Genomic DNA, 12,345 nt, shown 5'->3' with positions numbered 1-12,345 from the left:
GTAAGTAAGTACGTTAAATAAGTTATAATGTTCTAAAACATTATTTTATTTTGTAATACATATTATTGCTGTCAATCACGACTTTAAGTGATTGTTACTTTTCATTAGGTGAGCCGTCGGCTTGTTTACATTCCAAAAGGCATTAAAAAATAATCGCTACCTCTTATTTTGAAACTATAATTTACAGCTAAAATGGTAATGTTATTATTAGTATTTTAAATAAAGTACCTGATAACAAAAATCTTCTGCCAGTCGACTTTCTGAAGTTGAAGCATTATAATATTGTACGAGGAGATAAGCGGTGAAAGAAATAACGCTGTATAATATCAATATTATGCAATGGAATGGCAGAGTTGCTAATGTGAAGTATTGTAGAACGATGGCCCAACCCAGCAGCTCGTTATATGAGTCACCAAGACGACGGGAAACACTTATGAGGAGCTGTATCCATAGAGCAAACCACGCGACATGATTTAATACAGGACGCGCAGAACGGAAACAGGAATATACTGTAGCCAGGGTTAAATTAGCAAATAGCGATATCACCACTGAGCTGTACGCAAAAAAGAGATCTCGTTCTCCTGGTACTACAATTGCAAACGCCTGTAGCAATACACCAGTGATAAGTAGCCGTGGAATAGCACGTTGACGCTGGCGTTTAGTGTATGCTGTATATAATTGTTCTTCTTCTCGATCGGTGAAACCCCATGGTGGCACTAGACATACCCAACAAGAATATTTATTTAACGTTCGTGGCTGCATTGATTTCTCCATTTCTATCAGTAACATCCCATTTTTAAAAATCCTTAAATCATAGCGTGGCGAGACATGTTTGTTTACTTTTGTAGGCCGTAAATACTATTTTCATGTCCCGTAAATTATATCTGTTTCCCATTAAATTTTGTATTAAATGTCAGCATATCTCCGTACTCACACTGAACACATTCACATTCACAATTTTTTTCCGAGTTCACTTATAAAGCATATTTTATTAAATTACTGATTATCATTAAATCACTTTCACAATAATAATTAAATGTCATATTCATAAATTATTAAGATGATATTAAAGCAAAATAATAATGAAGCTAAAATTTTAATGAGGTATGGTTATTTTTCTATTAATTAAATTACATTTGTAATTTGAGTACCTATTTAATATAACCTGCATATATTATGCAAAAATAAATGCATCAACAGTAATACTCGTAAATTGTTCATTATTGCGAGTAAATTGTAGCGACATGTAGGCACACGCGTTAGAGTTCATCAAGCGGAGACTTTCCGTTAGTGACGGCCTGATCGAGGACGCCTGTGTAATGAATAAATTACACGCTGAAACATTGTTCCGATATCCATTCATTAACTGAGCCGTCTACAGACATTACCAACTCATTCTGTCCAAAGATACATATATACTAATTTCAATATTGACAATCGTTACGGCGTATATAAGTACCGTGACCGTGAAACTGACTAGCTTATACAAATTATTTGTTAGACTTAATTTTACTCATTGCCGTTTCTTACGGCTTTTGTATCTAACAACAGATTTTAATCATCATATTAACTAATAAGTGAGTAGATAGTCTAAGGCTAACATTCCAATCATTGCACATATCATTGGAAGTTGGTTTGCTGACCAGAATTTATTTAATACCATTTAACACAACAGATATTTCAGGTTTTCAGCGTTTGTTAAGATCTCTTTTGAGCACAACGGTTCCAAGTGTCTGGATGCACCTCCATTGAGTTTAGCGTTCATTTTGTTGCTTTAAAAATATATTTAAATACTCTTTAAAATAAAATATATTATATTTATAAAAAATAATGATTTCTAAGTTTAATATATTTTTTTAAATACGATTACTTTATTTAAAAGTAAACGATGTATATATACTTCATCTATCTATTCGCACAAATTATAATGAATATAAAAATTGAAATAAATGCCAGAACTTAATATTACAGAAATTATTGTATCAAGACCATGACAACACAAAATAGAGTAATATTCAAAATTTTGAAAGTCATTTGCAGTTGTTCATCACATTTCAATCAATCAATAATTGATTGCACAAACAAAGGCATTAGGTACTTTTAAATACTCTGAAAAACCAAATAGGGTAACATCCAAATCATCCAATCCCAAGCTAAGTACATTAAAAAAGTACGTAACTAACCTTCCTATTTCAACCTAGATTTTAATCTGTAATATTATTCTGGTAAAGAACTAACATAATAAATAATATTTGATCGGATAGACATAAAACAAATACATATATAGACACACATATATTATTATTAACATAATTATTGTTGTATTATAAGTATAATTTGAACTATAATTTATAGCTGGTTAGTTTATATATAATACAGTAAATACATAAATAATAAATTCATTCAATAAACTATTTAATAAATATTTAATTACGTGTATTTGATTAGTATTTATTTTTTCACTCCAATATTGGATTCTGCTTCTTTTCTACAATTTAAATAATATCAATCACACCATCTGATTTATGACATAAATTTTGTTTTATTATAAATAAATAATTACAAAAGCTAACAATATTTAAAAACTCGGATTACTGTCATTTAATAATCAGAATAAAAATCAACTGTAAAGTAATTGTATGATTCGTATATATTAATTTATAGACTGTGGCTAATATTATCATTGGTCTCATTCCATTATTTTATAACAGAAAATATTAAGAAAGCGAAGATAAAACATACTAAAATACTTTATATTTATGCTGTATATCACACAAAACCTTTACGACACATTTTCATTTGAATATCACTTTACCAATTTCTTATTGTATTGCAATAGGTTTCCCGCCGAAATCATGGTTCGATGATGTAAGCTATCTATGTAAAAGACTTACTATTGACCTAATAACGTTTAATTCACCAAGACGGTGATAACGTATGCCGGAAACGAAGATGAGATGTAAAAATGAGTTTAATAATAGAACGATCCGTCGTGGGGAATATTAAAGTATGATGTCCTCAAAATATTGAGCGAATGGGGTGTGTAGGGCGCGGGTGGTGTAGCGGACTAGGGAGCGATAGCGCGAAGGCGGTGCGCGCACGTGTTCGCGTGCGACTGCCGCGCCGGCCGCGAGCCGCCAGCCGCCGCCCACAGCGCAGCGGACACCGCGGCCGCGCCGCTTTGCCGCCCCTGCCGCCCCTGCCGCCCTAGGCGACCCAAGCGCCCCAGGCGAACGACGACCCGCGCCCGCCCGACTTACTACATTGATTCCTCTCTTGTTTCCACGTGTAATACGTCCTATAACCACTAAAATATTAAAGTAATTATTTGAACATATTAGGTATTTAGGATTGACGGGCACTCTATTTCTTGATTACATTTGTTGTCATATATTAATTGTGATCTGATCTCTGTAATGTCTGTAATATTTTGGAATATGATTTTAAACTTCAATTTAATTACTGAAACATTGTCAAAAGCTTCAATTAATATTTATTTGATAATAATGCCTTTTAACGTTTTTTAATCTTGCTTTATACTCTTAATAGTGAATTTAAAAGAAGACGTATTCATTGCTGTTTTATGATGATATGAAAGCTGACGGGTAATAGCGAAGATTGCATATCTCAAATCAATAGTTTTGTAAATTACTTAAAATAAATACATGACCAAATTATTAATAATAAAGCTGTTTTTAAAATAATGAAATTGACTTCACAGAAGAATTAGAATTAGAAGTTCGTTTTTAGAGTTATAATGATGCGACTTTGTCCCTCTGTCCATCAGTCTATCACAACACTTAATCTCAACAACTGCAAATAGTATAACTTTGAAATTGAAATTTTTTGGAATTGTTTTATTTATCGTTAGCTGTCTTATATTGCAAAATAATAAAAAAAAATCTTTGCTAGGGAATCCAAAACGGATACTCAAAATTTTAAATTGATCCTAGTACTCCAAACCACTTTTAATTGTTTTATGCGACGTAGTTTTTTTTTTTTTATTTATGATCGAATATGTGAAAAAATACCATTCCCGTTTTCTAATTTCCAAAGTTTGTTAAGGATTTTTTTTTTTCAAATAATTGTAGTTACTAAAGGTACTGTCTGTTCCCAGCGGCTTTGTTCGCGTGAATCAGTATAGAAGGTATTCTTCGTATTGAGATATAATATAGTGCATTTATATCAAGACATATTTATTTACACAAATTTATATTTATATTGTCATATTTATGACTTTCTACGTTATATATTATATAATTATAATTTGTTGTAAAGTACGCGGTCGGTGCTTCCCTTTTATTTATATCATTTATCTATTTACAATGTAAAATGATATGCCTGTAATCAAACGTACCTACTTGCTTATAATTTATTCATTTAAATAATATAAATTTAAATTAAAAAAAAATTCTTTCTTACTTCTTTCTTTGTATTTATTATATAAATAAATAAATAATGTTAATAGTATTTTGGCAAATTATTTTACTTTGAAAGTATACGTATATTATACAATTGTAAAACAAGCTGTAACTATTCCAAATGAAAATAAATAAATAATCTATCTGCGTATCAAATTAGATTTAAGTCCGTTCAGACGTATAACTGCACATAGTACGTAATAAACGTAGATACAAACATCTAACACCTTTACAAACTTTTACATTTATAATAATAGTACAATGTTAATATTACAGGAAAAATAAAACAACTTTTCTAACTTGCATAGTTTATGAGACGTTAAAACCCTCAAAAAATTTATTTAGTTATGCAGAGCAGTTTGTAACTACAATTATGGTCCTAATAAAAAAATATATATAAGAAACACGGGTCTTTTATATCATATTTTTATGCTATTTCGAATGGTAAACAAGCTGACTGTCCACCTGATGGAAAGTGATAACCGTCGCCTGTAGATATGAGCAATACCATGGACATAACAGAGTATACTGTTGCGCCCATGATACCCCCCATGCCTTGCAATTCCTGAGGACACAGATATTATTCCTCTGTACCTATACTGTGAATTCACTGCCATGTCCCACCTTTCAAACAGAAACACAACCATGCAAACACAACTCCTTCACGGTAGAAACACGAATAGGACAGAGGTGCCTAAGCAAACGACTTTTGTACAAATTCTCCCTCTGATATACCCTCTTTATAATAGGTTCATAATATTAGAAATTGCACTTCTGGTATGTATATTACTTGTGCTTGACAGGATGCATACATGCATTGCATAGGATGTTTAGCGGTGTTTTTCTTTCTCGGTCAAATATGCAAATTTTTATTGGACTTTCACCTAAACTTACCATATGCTCATTTTGCAGCATTTAATGAGAGCCATTATCAGTACAGACTATTCTTATCACTTATAAATTACTTAAAGTCATCGTGTAAATAATGTTCTATTTAAGTATATGGATATATCTACCATTTCATATTCTTATATACCATATTTTGTTTTTTAACATTTACTTCGTTTTAAGTGTCGCAGTTTTAGGCATCTGATCATACCACAGAAGTGTTCTGGATTCAACAGAATGAATTTTTTTTTATGCGTTTTTATTACTGTTCAAGATCCAGTGGCCAAGCTTTTCAAAGTAATGTTATTTCTGCTTCGTAGGTTGTTTAATAAAAAGCTTGGTCTAGCTGACTATCCAAATATATATTTGAGTTTTGTTATTTTGACTTAGGTTTAACTCCTTATTAAAAGCATCAATTATTTTACATCCAACAGTAAACCAGACTAGGTCATGGTCTGTATGAGATAATAGACTTTTTTCACCAGATTATGCAAACGTTTATTATTAACGGCCTAACTATGACGTATAATCAGAGGGCGATTTTGGGATCATCTGCACCCGGCTAAATGACGTCTAATGAGGGGAAAGGGATTGTTAACAATGGAGTTTAACAGCCTCATTACTAGCAATATATACTATCAAGTCGACCTCCACGTGGTTCCCTCTAGAAACCATCGTGAATATTTTTTTTGAATTCGTCACGATGGTATAACTGACCTGCTTCATCCTCACATATCATCTCTCTTCATTCTGTTTTTACTTAAAAAGAAAGGAGGCACCTTAATGATTTATTGTTTTTATTTTATCATTCCATCTATGTAATTCCTTGTTCTTAGGTTTGGACAGATCTAGTTGTCAAAAAGTGATATTACGTATTACCTAGCACGATTGTATCTCAACCAAAAGTTTAGATATATGTGATTTGATTTTATTCATAACTACATTATACTTAATCTATGGCTTTACTCAACCGTTTTGATATTACATGACACCATAATTGAGAGATATTTGAATTCCAAATTATCATACTGAAGACTAGGCAGCATGGTCTCCGACCTTAGCCTGTTGCATAATAGAACAAACGTACTAAAAAAAATGAGAGATATTTGACTGACAGCTAGAATTTGTCACTTGTTATTATTCAAAACTTTATTTGTTATCTTTATTTCCTATTTTACTTCATAAATGTTTAGACATAGTCTCTAAACTGTATTCATAAATGCCGTCATCTTCATTGCTGAAATCATATACATGTTTTATCTATTTAAATTCTTTATGTGATTTTTTAATATTTTGTCTATTTTATTAATAGGTTATTTACCTAATCAATAACGCCTATAACCTGTAGCTGACTGGTTTGCAGAAGACCGTAAAAAGTTTATATGTTGCTGACGATAGACTAAACTACGTTTTATTGCTCTGCGGAATTACAATTTATAATTATCAAATATTTTTATTCTACTAAAATGGATAATGACACTACAGTCTTTTTGAAACCTGTTCTACCGCATGTGTTTAAAGCTATTAAAAATGTTGATATTGATACTCTAATGAAATGTTCACCTGACGAAATAAGGCCTATTATACCATGTTTAGTGCGTATGGCCCTTATATCTCCTCTGGATGTGACAAGATATTGCACCGAAGCTAAGAAAGACATACTAACTCTATTATCTGGTATTGACTTGGTAAATTTTATTGTCTCCCTTTTGTCTATAGAGTTCCACACTCTAGAGGTAGATCTGAAAAAGGAACAGCAAATGAGGTAAGGTTTCTATTAAATTATTTCTACTTTTTTTCTTCGAAGCATTGACTCAAAGTAAACACTTTGAAAATAAAAATTTTCTTATATAAATTAGGAAGTAATGTTTTTATTTATTTACAGACAAAAAAATGGCTCCCAATGTACTGAATCTTTCTTAATTCAAAAAATTGTTATTGGTATAGCAAATGATTTTGAAAGGTCAGACTCTGCTCGCCGTGTGCGCTTAGTTCTATCTGAAATTTTACAAATGCAAGCTCAACTTATAGAATACAATCAAAACAAAAACACAAATGTAGAATGTACTATTAAACCTTCAGAATTGTTTGATAATGATGTCTATTTAGAAGAGATTACAGATGTCATATGCATAAGTTTAGCAGAACTGCCAAATTTATTAAACATTTGTGATGTTGTTGAAGTACTACTACATGTTAATAAAGGACCCATTATAATATCATGGGTAGTTGCTAATATGCCTGATACATTACAAGAAGGTAAGTTCTTTAATAACCTGATTCCTTATAGGATTTTCACCCTATGTGGAAACTAATAGAGCATGTAACCCAGGTTGTTTCTTATTTAAACCAAGTTTCATTAAAAAATTATGCCAATTGAAGCCAGAAGCAGGATCTTAATAGTATCTGACTATTCATTAATTTATTTCAGAATAAAGTAATTGAATAAATGTAAAAATCAAACATAAGTTCTAAGTTAATTAAATCCAACTGATGAAATTATCTTATGAATTATAAAGGGATGATAATCCTATCTACACTGAGATGAAGTACTGAGATAAAATAGGTGAGGATGAATTTAGATTGATTGACCCATTGTATCAAGTGAGTCTTTGCATAGGTTAACATTTCAGGATATATTACTTAGCCTATTAACTTTTTTCTACTATGAAGGTAGCTAACAAGTTTTAATCTGATAGTAATTAGGAATAGGTACTGTAGCCTATAGATATCTGTGACACAGAGTGCCACATACACATTGCTGTCCTTGAAGAAACCGTAATGCACCTTTTTTGAACAACCTCACACTGTAGTGTCTAGGAAAAACTGCAACAAGGAGCTTATTCCACACTAATTGATCTTATTACTAACAACCCCCTGCCTCCCACTCATCTACTATGGCAGTTAGAAGATTAAACTTCATTTTTGCTACTGCACCCTTTAACCAAAGTAACTAACCAGTATTACAATAACTACTTATTATTTCTATATATTCCAGTAATAATATTTTTTTTTAAATTTGTTCATACAATAAGAAACATTGGTATTTAGATATTGCAGGCTTCAAACTTTAGAAGTATATATATGCTTCTAAAGTTTGTATATGCAAAAAATGTTTTCGACATAAATAGATAATTCTCATAATTGTTAATTTATATTGGAAGTATTTCTTATATATAGATGATTTATTTGTATTAAATTAATATTTTTATACAATAAAATAGTGGCAGAGTCATTAGTAGTGAATGCAGAAAGGGGTGAAGAAGGTGGCATAAGAGCAAAAACACTTGCAACTCTTTGTGATGCCTGCCCATATATAGCAGCTGCTGTACGATCTAAAGCTGCTGCAGTATCACGCCTTCCCTCATTAATTATAAATCTTACTTTGACACATCATCAGGATGATTTGGTAAGTTTTGCTTCCTAATTACGAGAAATCATAAATTCCAATACATATGATGAAACAAATTTTTTATTGTAGATATATTTTTAGGTATCATTTATGTCAGGACTTTTGCTTGGTTCTGATCAAACAACTAGAGCATGGTTTGCCACATTTTTGCGTAATTCACATAAAAGAGGCAAAGGTGATGGTCATACATCACTTACAAAACTTCGCCTTGAATTGTTGAATAGGCTGAAAGAAGCTACTGCCGGTGTCAATGCCTCTGCACTGCTCAGGCTATATTGTGCTCTTAGAGGTATAGCAGGAATAAAATTTCAAGATGATGAGGTAGCAGGACTTTTGAGATTAGTTACACAAAAACCACCTCCAACACCAGCTGGAGTCAGATTTGTTTCCTTGAGCCTTTGTATGATTCTGGCTTGTCCATCGTTAATGGGTATGTAGTTTTTAAAATAATTTTATATAATAAAATATATATTAGTTAAGTGTAAATTTTTTTTTATAATAATTTTATTTATGACTTTATAAGTGGTGCAGTAAAGTGTAAAATACTTTATTTAATATTACAGCTGCACCTGAACATGAAAAAAGAGCTATAGAGTGGGTACAATGGCTAGTCAAAGAAGAAGCATACTTTGAAAGGTATATTGGCTTACAATATTTGTTTCATAACAAAAACATTGGAGTCGATTCCAAAGCGCCGTGTCTCTAAACCTATCTCTAAAAGTAAAATTGCAATTTAATATCACAATGAAATCTTTATTCTAAGAACCAATATGAACTAAATTTCTTATAGATATAAATCAAAATTATAATAAATTTAGTTTATGATGGTCCAAAATAGTAATTACGCAAAACTATCAAATTAAAATATTGGGTTAAGAGATAGGTTTCGAAAAACGACGTCTCAGAATCGATACCAATATCTATCAAACCGATAATTATTTTTATATACTTTATTTAAACAGCAATTCAGGTGTGACAGCATCATTTGGCGAAATGTTGCTTTTAATAGCAATCCATTTTCATTCTGGACAATTGACAGCTGTTGGTGAATTAGTATGCGCAACTCTGGGCATGCGCGTTCCTGTACGTCCCAATGGACTAGCACGTATCAAGCAAGCTTTCACACAAGAAATTTTTACAGAACAGGTACATTTTTCTTTATTATAATACATATGACCACACCATCCTGAACGAACACAGAGACGACATAGTCCATAAATACGACATGTACGCCTTCAAATTACCCTAGTTCAAATTTCCAAACGTAGAATTTCACAAAAACCATTCACGATAACTCTATGATGTTTATCTTATTGTGATGGCAGCAGTGCCATGTTCATTAAGTATCTCAAAATATATCCTAACACAGAGATAAACCATCATAGATTAAAGCAGAGACCTTTTATCCCCATTCATGCGAGCAAAGCTTTGGATTAAACAAAAAACAATTTTAAAGTGTAAGACTAATCATAGTCTTAATTTTCGTTACATTTAAATATATTTAAACCATTATTTTTTATTTTAGCCATAACATTAAATTTTGTTTCCAGGTTGTTACTGCTCATGCTGTAAAAGTGCCTGTAACGGCTAATCTCAACAGTAATATCGCTGGATATTTACCAGTGCATTGTATTCATCAATTGCTCAAATCCAGAGCATTTTCAAAGCACAAAGTTCCAATCAAAAATTGGATATATAGCCAAATTTGTAATTGTACAGCGCCTTTGCATCCTGTTATGCCCGCACTAGTTGAAGTTTACGTAAACTCTATTCTTGTTATTAATAACAAAGGCACAAACGAGTATGTAAATAAACCGATTACTGAAGAAGAAATTAGAAAGGTTTTTAGGAACTCGATATTTGGAGCGAACTTTGATATACAAAATAAACCTTTTAATCCAATGGAGGTAGATAACGGGGAAGCCTCGATTGAAATCGATATAAATAAACCAACTTTAGCTTCTCAACTATTATTAATTTATTATCTGTTATTATACGAAGACGTCAGATTATCCAATACGGCTACACTTATTGCCAATGGCAGAAAAGTGAAAAGTTATTCTTCAGCATTTTTATCTGAATTACCTATAAAGTATTTATTGCATCAAGCACAGAAAGATCAGATGAGTTATGGATGCCTATTCAGTCCTCTTCTTCGCTTACTGGCTACTCATTTTCCACAACTGTCACTTGTTGATGATTGGATGGATGATCAAGTATTTGGAGATACTTGTCGCCATCAAGTTGATGTAAACTTATCAGAAGCCGCTATCAATGAAGCATTTCAGAGTATTGAAGAAAATCCTTATAAAACTGGTAAAATTTTAAAAGCTATGCTTAATAAAAATCCAACAGATATCTGGCCTTTTGCAGAGGTATTTGTGAAATATTTCAAGAGCGTACTTGGTGATCAAGTCCCAAGGCATATACAAGAATTGTACCGTGAAGTTTGGCTACGACTTAACACTGTTTTGCCGAGATGTCTCTGGATAATGACAATTAACGCTTTGTTAGATATTAACGGAAATGTCAAAAATGTTACAATCACACAAGAAAATGTTTTAGTAGATCCTTTACAAGTATTAAGATGTGACATAAGAGTATTCAGATGTGGTCCTATTTTAAAGATAATTTTAAGGATTTTAGAGGCAAGTTTAGCAGCTTCGAGAAGCCAACTCAGTCGACATTTGCTAGATAAACCTCTTCTTGAAAAAAGTGGTCAGTTGAATTCCGATTCTGAAAGAGAAGAATTAAAAAACGCTTTAGTAGCAGCACAAGAGAGCGCGGCACTTCAAATATTACTTGAAGCATGTCTGGAAACTTCAGAAGATGAAAATAAACCAGAATTGATGTGGTCATTGCGTGAAGTCAGAAGCATTATTTGCTCATTTCTTCATCAGGTTTTTATTTCAGAACCTTCATTAGCCAAACTAGTGCACTTTCAAGGATATCCACGAGAACTTTTATCTGTTACAGTACAGGGTATTCCTTCAATGCATATTTGCTTAGATTTTATACCCGAACTTTTAAGTCAGGCGTCACTTGAGAAACAAATCTTCGCTGTAGATTTGGTATCACATTTATCAATTCAATATGCTTTACCAAAAGCCATGTCTATTGCAAGACTTTGTATAAATACTCTTTCAACTTTATTATCAGTGCTTCCGAGTGATTTACGCTTAGAACTTTTTCAGCCTATTTTGAAATCATTAGTACGAATATGTACAGCATTCCCATCACTATTAGAAGATATTACATCTCTACTTTTGCAACTTGGACGGATATGTGAATCGCAAGCATCACTTGGTCATTGTTGGAATGATACGAATATATTGGGTGAGGGTGCTTATGTAGCATCAGATGTTCAGCCTAAGACGAAGGTTTTAATCGCAGAAGTTTTATGTCGGGATATTAAATTGACAATGTCAGAAATTATACAAAAAGCACTCTTAAATGATAAGATTTATTAGTTTGTTAGTGGCTAATTTAGGGTCCATTCTTTCATAATAAAAATATTAAAGTATTATTTATGTACTATCAATTTGTACAATAAAGTATAAATAAATAAAACACAAATATTTTTTGCCTATTATTCCTATTATTGATCATCATTTTACACAATCT

The 12,345-nt window shown here is 31.8% G+C and overlaps 2 protein-coding genes across 6 annotated transcripts in view; one reads left to right on the top strand and one right to left on the bottom strand.

The window, feature by feature from the left end:
• Nucleotides 1–3,119, bottom strand: part of LOC113517445 (adenylate cyclase type 8) — a 34,530-nt gene extending 31,411 nt beyond the window's left edge. For 2 of the 5 annotated variants that reach the window (XM_052900930.1, XM_052900934.1), the window contains exons 1-2: nt 2,816–3,119; nt 229–1,088 (exon numbers count right to left, since the gene is read on the bottom strand). In XM_052900930.1, the coding sequence (XP_052756890.1) occupies nt 229–789 (561 nt within the window). In that variant the 5' untranslated portion in view covers nt 790–1,088; nt 2,816–3,119. The remainder of the gene's footprint in view (nt 1–228; nt 1,089–2,815) is intronic. The other 3 variants (XM_052900931.1, XM_052900933.1, XM_052900932.1) reach the window with 3 other exon arrangements.
• A 3,299-nt stretch (nt 3,120–6,418) lies between these two features.
• Nucleotides 6,419–12,303, top strand: LOC113516950 (integrator complex subunit 2). Its single transcript, XM_052900914.1, has 7 exons — nt 6,419–7,074; nt 7,195–7,568; nt 8,534–8,718; nt 8,803–9,151; nt 9,285–9,357; nt 9,684–9,867; nt 10,272–12,303. The coding sequence occupies exons 1-7, from the start codon at nt 6,776–6,778 to the stop codon at nt 12,189–12,191; spliced, it is 3,384 nt and encodes a 1,127-aa protein (XP_052756874.1). The 5' UTR covers nt 6,419–6,775; the 3' UTR covers nt 12,192–12,303.
• The last annotated feature ends 42 nt before the right edge of the window (nt 12,304–12,345 follow it).

This window comes from Galleria mellonella, unplaced genomic scaffold, assembly GCF_026898425.1.
Source record: "Galleria mellonella isolate WM207_F2 unplaced genomic scaffold, CSIRO_AGI_GalMel_v1 utg72, whole genome shotgun sequence".
In the NCBI taxonomy this organism is placed as follows: Eukaryota; Metazoa; Arthropoda; class Insecta; order Lepidoptera; family Pyralidae; genus Galleria; species Galleria mellonella.
This window is presented reverse-complemented; position numbering and strand designations above follow the sequence as displayed.